The following is a 15,022-nucleotide window of genomic DNA, read 5'->3' as shown; positions in this document are numbered from 1 at the left end:
AACTCTATTGTTTTCTGTCTAGAATAACTTCCCAAGCTCTCTCAGGCTTTATGTGGATGCAGTTAACCACGTGGGGACCATTTGTTGCCTGAAGTTTTTGTCTTGCCTGGTCCATGATTTGGTTTTCAGCTGTACCACTTATGTGCTGATCTCCTGGAACCGGAGTTACAAACAGTTATGAGCTTCCATGTGGCTGTTGGGAACTGAACTCTGTTCCTCTACAAGAGCAGCAAGCATACTTAACTGCCGAGTCATCTCTTCAGTTCCTGGGTTTTTTGTTTGTTTTTAATTTTTTTTTTTGGTTTTTCGAGACAGGGTTTCTCTGTGGTTTTGGAGCCTGTCCTGGAACTAGCTCTTGTAGACCAGGCTGGTCTCGAACTCACAGAGATCCGCCTGCCTCTGCCTCCCAAGTGCTGGGATTAAAGGCGTGCGCCACCACCGCCCGGCTGTTTTTAATTTTAAAATGTATATGTTAAGTGGTAAGAATGACTGGATGACTGTTCTTGGGGCCAGAGAGGTGGCTCAGCGGGTAAGAGCACCCGCAAGGCAGTGCACACCTGCCTGGAACTCCAGCTCCAGGGGTTCTACACCCTCACACAGACATACATTCAGGCAAAACACTAATGGACATAAAATTTTTTTAAAAAGTAACTTTTAAAAAAAGAATGACAGTTCTTGCCCAGGAGGGGTTAACTGATGGGCCTCCTTTACCCAGCTATTAAGAGGAGTGGGGGCAGAGATTTAATCGCTAACCAGTGACTTCTGACTCACTAAGAAACAATTATTCTGCCAAGCATATTTCCTACCGGGAAGGCGATTACTTTACAGTTGAGTGTTCTGGGCCTTTAGGCAGCTACCATTTCTCAAGGTAAATGAATACAGTCATGGATTTGACTTGAGTCTTATGGGTTGAATTAGTGCTATAGAAGTCTTCTAGGAGCCGGCTAGTCTGGATACAATATTTCTGGACTTGTAAACTGAGGTCATTTATTTTTTTTCCAAATCTCTTCTTTATTTTTAATGGACCCCTCCCCCCGTCTCCCCTATATTTCCCCTAAGCGATCCTTAATTTTACCTGCTCTGTACTCCTTCTAGGGTCAGTTTTATACCTGGCACTTGAAGCCTGTCCTTTTGCCTGGCCTCCAGAATGCTGGGTTACAGACTTGCTCCATCATACCTGGCTTTCCTACCTTCCCTATTAGTGCGTTCCTTGATGCCGCCTAAATGTGCGGTTTCCCCACTCTTTGTTGTGGCACTTGTTGAGAATTTCCTGTTGATCTGGAAATCCGGAAGCCTTCCCTGACCATGACCCAACATCAACAGACTTGCTTTTCCTTTCTCTGTTCAGCTCTCTGAGCTCCCTGCAGTCTGGGTCCCAGGCCAGCATGCAGGATAAAGTGGCATCACCTCATATGGACTTTATAAAGTTGCCCTCTCCTCTCAAGGTTTCTTCCAGCTGCTCTGGTAGGTTAGATCCAGGGAGCAAATGCTATGGTTTCCAGTGATGATGGTTGTGACCTCTCGGCCATGCTCCCGAAGGGATCCAGTCCTTGAGAGAAATACCAGAGACAGAACCCAGGAGAGAGCCCAGGTTCAGCCCTTGGGAATGCCAACTGCCTTCTATAGTCCTTACTTGGCTGCCTGCCAGAGCCCAGCCTTGAGCACACCGTTCTGCAACAACAAGGATGATATTTCTGGAGTGTCTTCTGTGTTCTGGATATAATCCTCACCACTTTACCTATACATGCGTTTGTTGTAGGTTTCACAAAAACATGCCTGCTGGCACCTACAGATTACATAAATAGCTTGCCAACATCACACTGTAAATTATAAGAGCAGGGATTCAAACCGGAGAATTGTTTCTAGAGCCCATGCTAGCAACTACTACAGTGTATCGCTTTCTTGGTCTCTGATGTTCCAGTAAAGACCCTCCAGAGCCTGGTGTGTCGGTGCAGGTCCGTAAGCCAGCACCGAGGAGGCAGAAGTAAGAGAATCACTACACGTCTGTACAAGCACATAGCGAGTTCTGAGTTAGTCGGGGTTACACAGTGAGACCCCGTTCAAAAAAACAAAAGAAATGACACATCTGTCTAGCTTCTGGGAAAATAAAACCAAAGGGTCTGTTTTTGAGGTGAGAGACAAGGACCAGGAGGTTTCACTCTCATCCACTGTTTTCCTCCGACACTGGAAGGCCCGCTGGAAGGAAGAAAGGAAGGAAGGAAGAAAAAAAGAAAGGAAGAAAGGAGAATTCTGACACTGTGAAAAGAAAGTACTTCTAAGTGGCAGGGGCCTCTTTGAAGGTGTAGAAACAGTTTGGTGCACGGACAAAGCCAGGCTTGTGGGGTGCGGGGCGGTGAGCTGTCTGCGAATACGGGGTTCTAAAGTAGGTTTTTTTCCCCCTAAAGTAGGTTTTGTCTCTTGCTTTTCTTTGAACCCCAGTTTCCCTATCTGCAAATTAAGGGAAAATTTACAAGATAAATTGATCCACCCTCTCCAAAGAACAGGGTTTCCTCAGATCTACTGGGGAAAGCCCCGTCACTGACACTGAGGAGCGGGGACAAGGAGAAGCTGCTGTATGGTGACATTCTAGGAGCAGGATCCGGTGGGCTTCACAGCTCAGTCGTGAAGCTCTATCACGGTGACACCGCCAGCACGTGCCAGGATCTCACTCTACCCCCATGGCCCACTCTTTCCGCACACTCCCAGTCTTCCAACGGGCGTCGCAATCCCGTGAGGGCGGCAGCAGTTGCGGGATCCCCGCAGCCCGCCGCTGCCTACACTGCGGACACCGCTCTGGAAGCCCGGGCCCCCGGGGCCCAAAGAGCATCACGTCATCCTTTGCGCTCGGCGCCCGCCCCTCCCCGACCGCGCCTGCGCACGGGGCGGCGGAGGGTGGGGGGCCGCGGTGGGGCGGGGAGCCGCTCTCCGCCCTTCCTCAGGCTTGCTCGGGCCGCGACGCGGAGGGCAGCGTCCAGGATGCGGCGCGGGGTGGCTCAGCGCCCCCCTGCCCCTGCACGGCAGCGGCGGCCGCTGGGACCCGGCCAGGCCCGGGGACGGCGGCCCGAGCCTCGGTAGCGGCGGCAGCGGCGGGAGCGGCGGCCGAGGGCGGGCGGGCGGCCGGGGGCGGGGGCTCGGCTCCGCGCGGCTCGCCCGGCTCGGCCCGGCGCCATGAGCGGCGGTGGCGGAGGGGGCTCGGCGCCCAGTCGCTTCGCCGACTACTTTGTCATCTGCGGGCTGGACACCGAGACCGGGCTGGAGCCGGACGAGCTGTCGGGTGAGTGCGCGCCGAGCCCGGGCCGGTGCCCACGGGCCCTGCTTTGTCCCGGGAGCCCTGCGAGGGTCGGGCCAGGGGACGGGACGCGGGGCCCGCGGGCTTGCTGCCCCACGGGCGGTCGGCACGGCGTCGGCGACCCGCGGAGACGCGAACCCTGTGTGCGCCCAGGAGGTCGAGCGGTTTAGTGCAGAGTGAAGGGGAGCGTGCCTTCCAGCCCCCTTTCGCGAGGGTAGAAGTTAGCTCACGTCCTAGGGAGAGTTAGTCCCACCCAGACTTTTCAGAAGAGCAAAACAAAAACTTGGTGAGCTTCTCTGGCCTCTTCCCAAGAAGCCCGTGATACCAGTTCCTCAAAAACCGTTATAACTCCTGAGCAGGCCAGGCTTTCCCTCCACAGCTCTGCCCCTCTGGATGAGACACGAAGGGACACATTGAACTTGAGTTACACCGAGAATGATTTCTCCCTTGGCGCTAGAAAAGAACTTGTATCTGGGGGTCATGCCTTTTTTACGAAAGTTATGTCCTTTACCAGGCGAGGGTCATTCGTGAATAAAGGGCGACGTCTCAGTTGGACAGGTTGTGCTGTGTTGTGAAGCCTCTCGTGTTATCTTTCAAAGGGGAAGTGGTGGGGGAGTGACTTGTGAGGCGGTGACGAGATTTGGCACTCATTGCTTGAAGGTGCAAGAATTATAAAACCCCCGGTGAATTCCTCCGCGCCCGCACTGAAACCTTGAAGGTGCAACAGTTTTGAAAAGTTTTTGTCTGGAGTGGCCAGTAAGGAGGTTTCAGTGGGTGGAGGCTTGTGTGTTAGACTTTAAAGTTATGTCATGCCCATTTGATGAGGGAAACTCCTTTCCCTAGGTGTCACGATGTGGTCACAGCACCATACGGTTTCTCTTTTGAAAATGACCATCTTGGTGACTAATTTCACTCTGCTTGAGAGATGCTAGGACAGTTTTGCAAATTTTTTTGTCACCATAAAAATTCCAGTATTGCTTCTGAAAAAAAAAAACCCACAAAAGACTAAGTGCACACTTCAGATGACAAAAATGGCTTGTCTTTTTTAAAACATGAGAAACTGATGCTCTATTAAAAATTATGAAGTAGTAATGGATTGATGCTAGCTGAGCCTCCTGTTGGGGCAACTTTAGTATTCCAAGCTCACCTTTTTCTGTCGTCTAATTCTTACTACAGATGGATGTCATCTGTTTCATATGTATTAACTTTAGACCTTGGGATGATGTAGTTGTTGGAATTCCGTACTAGGTCTTGTTGCTGGAGTTTCTGAGAGGAAAATGAGGCCCAGAAGGAGAGCAGGGCTTATATTTCTTGATGCTTGGTCCAGTGCTTTTTTGGTAACATGATGTGTATACAGTGGCCCCTCTGGAGGTCTTTAGAAAACACTAATGTGGTCACCATTGGTGGTGTGCTTCTGTAATCCCAGCACTTGGGAGGCAGAAGCAGGAGGAGTGCTACAAGTTTAGGGCCAGCAGGGCTGAGTAGTGAGACCCTGGCCAAAAAGAAAAGCAAACTAACATGTTGAGAAGAGTAAAAAGAACAGTTTTCCCGGATGTCTGAGAAGAATAGCAGCTTTCCGGATGAAGCTCAAAGGCAGAATAACTATTGTTATTTCTATATCTGTTAAATTGTGGAGATACTTGGTTTTAGAAAATAAACACAGCCTTAAGGGGTGGCGTAAACCGGTGAGATTCCTGCGCTTGGGAGGTGGAAACAGGATCTGGAGTTCCAGGTCATTCTCAGGTCCAAAAAAACAAGAAAGAAAAGAAACTAGAAAAGGAAAATATTTGTGCTTGGAGCAAATTAACTAGCACTGTAACTAAAAAGTTTTTACTGAAAACTTAAACTAAAGTTCAAAAAACCATTGTCTTTCATTAAAGAAGAAATGTTCTCTCTTTATGAATACCTGTTAATTATCTGGCTTCTCAGCAAGCTAAAATTATATCCCTGTGCAGGCTTATTGGGAGAGAGGTCTGAGCTGAGAAAACGTGTAAGAAGGGAATTTTGTGTATTTTTAAACTGGTTACAGTGGTGTAATGCCAAGGCCGGTAGCTTGCCTTTGTTAGAACAGACACTGATTGAGGGATTTTTTTTTTCACCCTTTTCATTTCTGGTGGGTTGATTGGGGAATCTGGATGACCCCCAGGGACTCTTGGAGAACAGCAAACAATACAAATAACTCTGCAGTCCATGCTGAGACTCCCTAGGGTGCATTTTCTCCCCTTGCTTGCTTGATTGCTCCCAAATTGGTGATGTCATAGTCCGTGAAACTATGAAATTAGGAATCGCGCTCAGATTCTCTGGTTAGGCACTGAGAGGAACCTGTGTTGTTTTTTTTTACAACCCAATTAAGTTGTATTATTTCTCTGGTAGTTCTCAAATACTCAAAACAAAAGAAGCTGTTTCCAGAAAAAGCAAATCAAAGATGCTTAGACAGGCCAGGTGTGGTGGTCCACATTTGTAATCCTAGCATGGGGGAGGTTCAAGATGCCGGAGATGCAGGAGAGCTAGAAATTTAAGGTCATCCTTCTCTACTTAGCCAGTTTGAGTTAATCCTGGTCTACTTGGGACTTCTGTCTCAAAAAAAAAAAAAAGGAAACTAAAATTAAAAATGCTTCCAAGTAATTCTGTCATCTGGAAGGTAGAGACAGGTGGGTGTGAATTCTAGACCAGCCTGGCCGCATAGTGAAAACCTGTTTTAAAAGCAGAAAGTAAAAATGAAAATTAGGGACAAAAAGTCATTTCACACTCCTTTCTACGCTGATAGTCAAGGATCATAGACGTCTGAATATGCAGTGAGGAGTTGCTCTGACAGGAAAGGTCAGTGTGGGCTGAGAGAAGTTAGTCGTGTTAAAAAAGGCGATGGTGGCACATACTTTGAATTCCAGCACTCAGGAAGCAGAGGCAGACGGATCTCTGTGAGTTCGAGGCCGAGGCCAGCCTGGTCTGAGAGCAAGTTCCAAAACAGCCAGGGTTGTTACACAGAGAAACCCTGTCTTGGGGGGGGGGGGGAGAAACAACTCAAAAAAACATACAAAAAAGGCACCATATTGAAAGAACACACTGAAATAATCTCTGAATGTCACCTTTTTAAAATGTAATTTATTTTATGTACATTGGTGTTTTACCTACGTACGTATGTATGAGGATGCTGGATCCACTGGAACTGGAGTTACAGACAGTTGTGAGCTGCCATGTGGGTCCTGGGAATTGAACTCAGGACCTCTGGAAGAGTAGCTGTGCTCTTAACCATTGAGCCATCTCTCCAGCACCCTCAGTGCCACCTTTTGAAGACAGGGAAAAGTCTACCTAGAAAATCTAGAGCAGAGGACTTGCCAGGTGATAGATAATTCTTATATGTACCAAGAAGTGAGATTAGAATTGTTTTTGTTTTTGAAAATGAGGTCTTTGCCACTGACTTCCTATGTAGGAAGCTCAGGCCATTCTTGAATTAGGATTTATGTGTGTGCCACTGCACCTGGATAAAATTGGAACTTTAAGGCCACAGAATGCCATAGAGGGAAGCATACTCAGAGACCATATAACCTGATTTTTTTTTCGAGACAGTGTTTCTCTGTAGCTTTGGAACCTGTCCTGAAACTAGCTGTTATGACCAAGTTGACGTCAAACTCACAGAGATCCTTCTGCCTCTGCCTCCCAAGTGCTGGGATCAAAGGTGTGCTCCACCGCCTGGCAGTTTTTTTTTTTTTCAATATAACCTGATTTTTACAGATGAGAAACCAAGGTCCAGAGAAAGGAAGAGAGTATTTGTTTTCCAAGCCACATTCCATTCGTCTCCTCTGCTGCTCGAGTGGTTGTCTGTGCTCTGCGGTAGTCTAATGGGGGGAAGAGAAGTAATGTGTTTGTGTGATGGGATAGGAGCGGACAAGCTCAGATTCCTATTAGCTCAGGTAGCCAAGGCTGGCCTTGAATTTTGATCCTTCTGCCTCTACCCCTTGCCTCCATCTGCTTGAATTAAATGTGTACCACCACACCTGGCTCTGCTGTTTTTTTTTTTTTTGTGGCTGATTAATATTCTGTGACATAAAACATAGTTAGTGGATTAATATTTGAGTTTTTTTTGTTTTTTGTTTTTTTTGGTTTTTCGAGACAGGGTTTCTCTGTGGTTTTGGAGCCTGTCCTGGAACTAGCTCTTGTAGACCAGGCTGGTCTCGAACTCACAGAGATCCGCCTGCCTCTGCCTCCCGAGTGCTGGGATTAAAGGCGTGTGCCACCACTGCCCGGCTTAATATTTGAGTTTTTTAAAATTATTGTGAATAATGTTGGCATGAACATTTCATACATGGTTTTTGGTGGGCATGTGGATTAGTTTCCTTTGGCTTCTATATGGAAACTTTGTTTAACCTTTTGAGCAACTGTTTGCTGGCTTTTTTCCAAAACTGCCCCACCAGCTAATATTTCCACCAGCATCCATGTCTTCCCAATGGTACAGTCTTTCTGTCTTGTTTTACTGTGTTCTGAGACAAGAGTTTTACTATGTAGCACAGACAGTCTTGAGACATAAGATATATAGCTCAGGCTGGCCTTGACCTTATGGTTATTCTCCTGCCTTAGCCTCCTGGAGTGTTAGGATTATAGGTGCGACCAGGCCTGGCTAAATATTTTTTTGGTTGTAAGTCACTCATCCTGGGTGTGCAGTGTGGGTTTTGATTTCCTATTCCTGACTGCTAAAGAAGGCCATCTCATTTAAAAGAAATAGTTTCTCATTTTATAGAGATGAAGCTTGAGACCTGAGTGTGGGGTGCATGCTTATAATCTCAGCACTGGAGGCAGATGCAGTGCATCCCAAGTTCCAGCCCAGCCTGAGCCATAGAGACACTAGCTCTGCCTCTGTTCCCACTCTCCATCTCATCCCTGCCACCCCACCTCCCTCCCCCAAATTGATGAGCTGACAGGGGCAGTGAAGCAGTGGTAGAATGCTTGTTTAGCATACATGGAATCCTGGGTTCAATCCCCAGAAAGTCCACCACCACAACCGAAAATGTTTGGTAAGTGAGTTTCTTCAAATTGGGAGTCACTGTGAATGAAAAGTATTTTGATCTTCCTCTACTAGTCTGTGGGTTCCAGATCAATTCTCTTATATTAATTCTTAGTGTCTCTGCCCTGAAGCCTAGCTGATTAGCTACAGGAAACTCCAATCTTGATGGTTCATCTCAGGCTTCTGATTGCCCAAAATCAAGGCTGCTGTAATAGGGGGAGTTCTCCCAAGTAAGGTCCTGTACTTCTTTTGTAAGGTAGAACAAGGAAGAAGTCTGGAGAAGGCTAGCACTCAGGAAATAATGAAGAAGCAGCCCAAAGCAGTTTCAAACACATACCAGATTTGTTTGGAGACTGAATTGGTACAACACAAGAGAGCCCTTATTGACTTCCTCAGGTGGTGAGGATCATATGGAAAATGAGTGGATTTCACTTTAATGACGTTGGGGCTCTGCTCCTCTGCTCCTCTCGTTAGGACATCCTGAGTCAGTGTTTGGTGTGTAAATTAAATTCTCCTTTCTTCTGTTCAGCCCTCCCTTCTTACTAGGTTAAAAATAGTTCCTTTGCCTAAGGCCTCCTTTGGTAACATCCTTTTCCAGGCCCATTTCCTTTTAGAAATTTCCATTTCACTTTTTGGTGAAGTCTAGTAGAGGGTGTAGTTGGGCTTTGCTTGTCTCCTTGACTGATGCTTCTCCTGTAATTATCATCAGATGAGTGTAGGTAGAGCCCTGAGGACTTAGAAGGAACCCTGTTGTGCCTTTAGTCCCTGAGGGCGTGGAACAGTGGAACAGTCGTGTGAAAGGCTTGTCTTTCAGAAGCTGCTTACTTCTTGTGGAATTCAGTGATAAAATTTCGTTTGTCATTCCTGAACTTTCAGGTTTACATCTTCAAAGTTAGTAAGTGAGGTAGATATTAGAAGAATGTCCATATTCCAGGTATTTTGTGATTATTGATTTAAAAGTGTTTATTGCGTTTATTTTTGTATGTAATGGGTATACATGTATCACAGCATATATGTGGAAATCAGAGGACAACTTTTGGGAGTTGATTCTTCTACCATGAAAATTTCTAGGAATCAAATTCAGATCATCAGAATTGGCAGCAAGCATCTTCACATGCTAATCCATCTTGCTGATCCACTTACTTATTTACTTACTTTATTTATTTATTTATTGTGAGATGGGTCTTACTATGTACCCTTGGCTGGGTTAGAGCTCAATATGTAGAACAAGCTAGTCTCTAATTTACAGAGATCCACCTGCCTCGGGCTCTCGAGAAAAGCAAGCACCACTGTGCCTGGCCAGTTGTTGATTTTAGTTTGGAGTATTTGAATCTGCGAGCCCCAGGACCCTGGCATGGTGGACAGTAAGAGTATATGCCAGATCTCAAACTGTTTTTTTTTTTCTTTTAGTTTTTCGAGACAAGGTTTCTCTGTAGCTTTGGAGCCTGTCCTGGAACAAGCTCTTGTAGACCAGGCTGGCCTCGAACTCACAGTGATCCACCTGCCCCGGCCTCCCGAGTGCCGGGATTAAAGGCACGTTCCACCACCGCCCGGCCTTCAAACTGTTTTCAGTACGTTCTTGGGGGAAGCTAAGTATGCTTAAGATACTTGCTTGAAAAGCAGCTGAAGGACAGAGTTTGTCTTGGCTCAGTCTGGGGCGATGCCGTCCATCATGGCAAGGAGGTTGTTATGGTGGAAGCACGAGTCAGCTGGTCACCTCATCTGTAACCAGGAAGCAGAGAGAGATGGTGCTGGTGCTCAGCTCACTTTCCCCTCTGTGTTAATCCGCCTGGGACCTGAGCTGAGGGATGGTTCCACCTGCATTTAGGGTAGGTCTCCCCACCTCAGCTAAACCACACTGGAAACATTCTCGAAGACATACTCATCTTTGTGTCCTAGGTGATTCTAAATCCAGTTAATGAACATAAATACTGTAGTCAGGTCAGAACATTGCGAGGCCAGGACAGGCGTGGTGATACCTGCCTGAAGCAGAGGAAGACAGATCTATGACTTCAAGATAGCCTGGTCTACATAGTGAATGCCAGACCACGGCCTAAAAACAAAGAAACAAACAGAAAAGATTGCTAGCAGCCAGGTGTGGCTGTGGACATCTTTAGTCCCAGCACTGGGAGGCAGAGGCAGGCGAATCTCTGTGAGTTGGAGGCCAGCCTGGTCTACAGAGCAAGTTCCGGAATAGCCAAGGGCTACACAGAGACCCTGACCTGAAACACCAACACCCATACCACACCCCCCCCCCCACACCCCTTGCCTCAAAAACTGGAAAAGGAAAAAAGTGCTTAGCTTGGCAGTGGTGGCGCACGCCTTTAGTCTCAGCACTTGGGAAGCAGAGGCAGGTGGATATCTGTGAGTTCTGAATTCCAGGACAGCCTATTTCAAAAAGCAAAACAAACAAAAAGAAAAAAAGAGGTTGCTGGAGAAGTGACATGACTGTGGATTTGGTGGTTCAGCCTCTGGCTCCTATCTGAGTAGAGCTGCAGCGTCGGTTGGGCAGATGGCCTGCTTCCTTCAGGCAGTTGGTAAGAGGGCCTGTGGGTTTGTCTTCTTGTCCTCTCTTATCAGTGTTGGAAATCTTAGATCGGAAAGTGAGTAGAACTTTGCTTCTAAGAAGGCTAATGCTCCCTCCTCCCCAGAGTCTCTCTGTGTTTTCAGGATGTTTCAGGCTTTTTGCATGTGGTCTGTTTTCTTTGAAGAAGAAAGGACAAGATTTGCATCTTTTAACCTCAGAAGTCCCTTAGTGTAGTGTGCAGTTTTCATCTTCTGTGTCAGGGATTTCTTGTGATTTCTGTGGACTTATAATGAAATGATATAGAAAATAACCAAGAAACTTTGAGGATATTTTAAGTCACAGAAACAGAAGAAAATGACTTAGAAATAATAATTACAGGCCAAGGTTCATAAGGTAGATGAATTTGCTAAGGTCACATGGCAAGTCCCACTCATTTTAATTATAGTACAGGAAAGTCTAGAGAATTAGTTCTGTTGGGGTGGAACAAATGGCTCAGTGGTTAAGAGCACTGGCTGGTCTTTCAGAGGACCCGTGTTCTATCCCCAGCACTCACATGACAGTTCATAACCAGTTGTAACTCCAGTTCCAGGGCTTGTGATGCCTTTTGGCCTTTGAGCACACTATACAACATATATCACACAAAATTAAAGGAACCAATAGCTTTCTTTTCTTTTCTTTCTTTCTTTTTTTTTTTTTTTGTATTTTTGAGACAGGGTTTCTCCGTTGCTTTTTGGTTCCTGTCCTGGAACTAGCTCTTATAGACCAGGCTGGCCTTGAACTCACAGAGATCCGCCTGCCTCTGCCTCCCGAGTGCTGGGATTGAAGGCGTGCGCCACCACCGCCCAGCCTAGCTTTCTTATATGAATGACAAATATACTGAACATAGAAATCAGTGAAACTACCAAAAAAAAAAAAAAGAAAAAGAAAAAAAGAGGTTTAGTTTTTTTTTTTAATATTTAACTTTATTATGTTCGTTGGTGTGAAGGTGTCAGATCTCATGGAACTGCATTTTCAGACAGTTGTGAGCTGCCATGTGGGTGCTGGGAATCGAACCCGGGTCCTCTGGAAGAGCAATCAGTGCTCTTAACCGCTGAGCCATCTCTCCAGCCCCCGAGGTTTAGTTTTATTGCTGTGTATGTGTCTGCTTTTATATTTGTGTACCTGCTTGTTATGTGCACCAAGTGTATGCCATACTCCCTGAGGCCAGAAGGGGGCGTTAGATTCCCCAGAGCTGTAGTGACAGGTGCTTTTGCAAGTGCCCTTAACCACTGAGCCATCTCTCCAGCCCCAGTTTATTCTTTTCTTGAGGTCATAGTATCATCTCTTTTTTTTTTTTTTTTTTTTTGCAATCCGGTTTCTCTGTGTAACAACAGCCCAGGCCGCTTCTAACTCAGAGACCCGCTTGCCTCTGCCTCCCAAAGTGCTGGGATTAAAGTCGAGCAGCACCACTGCTGGGCAAGACTGTTTTTGTGATTTGCAAATTATAACTATAATGTTGCTTTAGCCTAGTTATGTAGATAGTGATTAATTTTGTTATATACTGTTATATTTTTTAAAAAGACTAGAGATTTAATTTTTAGGAAACTTTCTTTTCCCCATACTTTTTCTAATTTTCATTTTTTTTAAAGATTTGTTTATTATGTACACAGTGTTCAGCCTCCATGCCTGCAGGCCAGAAGAGGGCACCAGATTTCATTACAGATTGCTGTGAGCCACCATGTGGTTGCTGGGAATTGAACTCAGGACCTTTGGAAGAGCAGTCAGTGCTCTTAACCTCTGAGCCATCTCTCCAGCCCCTCTACTTTTCATTTAACATGACCATTAGAAAGTTTTCAGTTTTTGCTGGACCAGTGAGATGGCTCAGAAAGTAAAAGTGCTTGCTGCCAAAGCTGATGCCAAGAGACCCACACTGTGGAGGAAAAGAATCAATTCCTAAAAGTTGTTTGTTCTATAACCCCCCCCATAATAAATAAGTGCAATAAACTATTAAAAGAAGTTTAATTTTCTCTTGATTGTAAAATCCTGATCATATATAACTTCAAACATTAGAGAACTATGTTAGAAATTTCTCTTGACCCAGAGTCAGGTAGGCAGAGATCTTTACTTTGCTGGAGGTGGTGGTTTATATAGTAAGTGCTTAATGACAGTTTGTTGTGTTATTATGAAAAGACATCAGGTTCTTTTCTGATCTTAACTGGTTTTCTGATGTAAGGTATAATACTTACCATCTTGGAACTTAATCAGCCGAACTTTAAACTTTCCTAAGTGCTGAAGTGAAGGTAAGAAAGGTCTGAGAGAGCAGCAAGACTGTAGTTGAAGTTCCTGAATGTCTAGAAGTCTGAAGGCCAGGGTCAGACTTGAAACTGAGATGTTGATGGGAGGGACATTTTGTTTTGGAGTCTGATTATTTCATAATTTATATATTAAGGAGATGAATATGTATTATCTTGCTACATAGCTCAGGGTTTACTCTTTTTTTTTTTAATTTCTTTTGGTTTTTTCGAGACAGGGTTTCTCTGTGGTTTTGGAGCCTGTCCTGGAACTCGCTCTTGTAGACCAGGCTGGTCTCGAACTCACAGAGATCTGCCTGCCTCTGCCTCCCGAGTGCTGGGATTAAAGGCATGCGCCACTACCGCCCGGCTCAGGATTTACTCTTAAGTCTTCTATTTTCCTACCTTGGACACCAGAGTGCTGGGATTACAGGCATGCTCCATAAGGCCTGGCTTTATTGTTTATGATTCTATTTAGCCAGTTCAATTGACTCAATCACGTCTCTCCACTCCCCTGTCTCTGTACCACACACATCCCTAGCCCCATTCTGTTTCTTGCTGAGAACTGTATAGCCTTTGGCATCTGTTTTACTCATTGGTACTGCTTTAAGAGAATACTACAGAGGGAAGCGTAAGAAGTGTACAGATGCGTTTACTGGACCCAGCTCAAGGTGCTTCGGGCATGGCTTTCCTGTTGCATTCTCTTGTGGAAGAAGGACAAATGAGCTGATGCTAACTAAAGCCTCTCTCTTTTTGGTTTATTTTGTTTTTTTTTTTGCATTAATCATTAATCCTGGCCGAATTACTATCCACGTGTCTGTCTGCCTATCTATCATCTATCTATCTATCTATCTATCTATCTATCTATCTATCTATCTATCTAATTTTCCTTTTCTAAATAGGGTTTCTCTGTGTAGCCCTGACTGTCCTGGAACTGGCTTTATATACCAGGCTGGCCTTGAATTCAAGAGATTTGCCTGCCTCTGCCTCATGACTGCTGGGATTAAAGGTGTGTATCACCACTGACTGGTCATAATTTTTTTTCTCTTGTTTTAAAAAATTTTTTGTTTGTTGAGACAGGATTTCTTTGTATAACAGCCCTGGCTGTCCTGGAATTCACTTTGTGGACCAGGCTGGCTTTGAACTCACAGAGACATTCCTGCCTCTGCCTCCTGAGTGTTGGGATTACAGGCATGTATCACCGCTGCCCGACTGTTTTTAAATTAAAAAAATTAAGAGATAATCTCATGTAGGTCAGGTGCATTGTGATGACCTTAAACTTCCGATCTTCCTGTTTCTTCCAAGAGTGGAAGAATCACCTGCTAATGGTCCTAGTTCTTTTGTTTGTTTGTTTTTTGAGACAGGGTTTCTCTGAGTAACAGCCCTAGTTGTCTTGGAACTTGTTCTGTAGACCAGGCTGGCCTCACATTCAGAGATCTGACACCCCTCCCCCCACCAAGCTAGAACTAAAAGTGTTTGTAGGCAGACTTTTTGGGCCACCAGCTCACAAAAAATGACACAGAAACTTGTTATTAATTATGAAAGCTTGGCCTTAGCTTAGGCTTGTCTCATTAGCTCTTATAACTTAAATTAATCCATATCTTTTAATCTGTGTTCTTTTACATGGCTCAGTTACCTTTTCTTTGTATTGCCCATCCCATCCTGCTTCTTCAATATCTTTCTTCTTCCCTGAGCTCTCTCTGTTCAGAAGTCCCTGCTATACCACCTGCCTAGCTGTTGGCCATTTAGCTTTTTATTAAACCAATCACAGTGACACATTTTTACACAGTATAATCAAATATCTCACAACAAACCATAGCAGATATGATCCCATTTCTAGAGATACCATCTGTGAATTGACAGTAATTTGCTAAGCCCTAAAGTTCTGTACGTCTAAATAGTATTTAATGCCTTTCTTTCCTAATACTTAGTCTGGT

General features: G+C 45.3%; 1 protein-coding gene across 3 annotated transcripts in view; it reads left to right on the top strand.

Moving 5' to 3' along the window:
• Nucleotides 1-3,034: 3,034 nt before the first annotated feature.
• The window catches only part of Dennd5a (DENN domain containing 5A), a 79,191-nt gene continuing 67,203 nt past the window's right edge, over nt 3,035-15,022 (top strand). For 2 of the 3 annotated variants that reach the window (XM_075971867.1, XM_075971866.1), the window contains exon 1: nt 3,037-3,274. In XM_075971867.1, coding sequence (XP_075827982.1) covers nt 3,169-3,274 — 106 coding nt within the window. In that variant the 5' untranslated portion in view covers nt 3,037-3,168. Of the gene's footprint in view, nt 3,275-15,022 lie in introns of all 3 variants that reach the window. The other variant, XM_075971868.1, reaches the window with a different exon arrangement.

Source organism: Microtus pennsylvanicus, chromosome 5 (assembly GCF_037038515.1).
Source record: "Microtus pennsylvanicus isolate mMicPen1 chromosome 5, mMicPen1.hap1, whole genome shotgun sequence".
NCBI classification, from domain to species: Eukaryota; Metazoa; Chordata; class Mammalia; order Rodentia; family Cricetidae; genus Microtus; species Microtus pennsylvanicus.
Note: the sequence above shows the minus strand (reverse complement) of the source record. Positions and strands in the feature narration are given on the sequence as shown.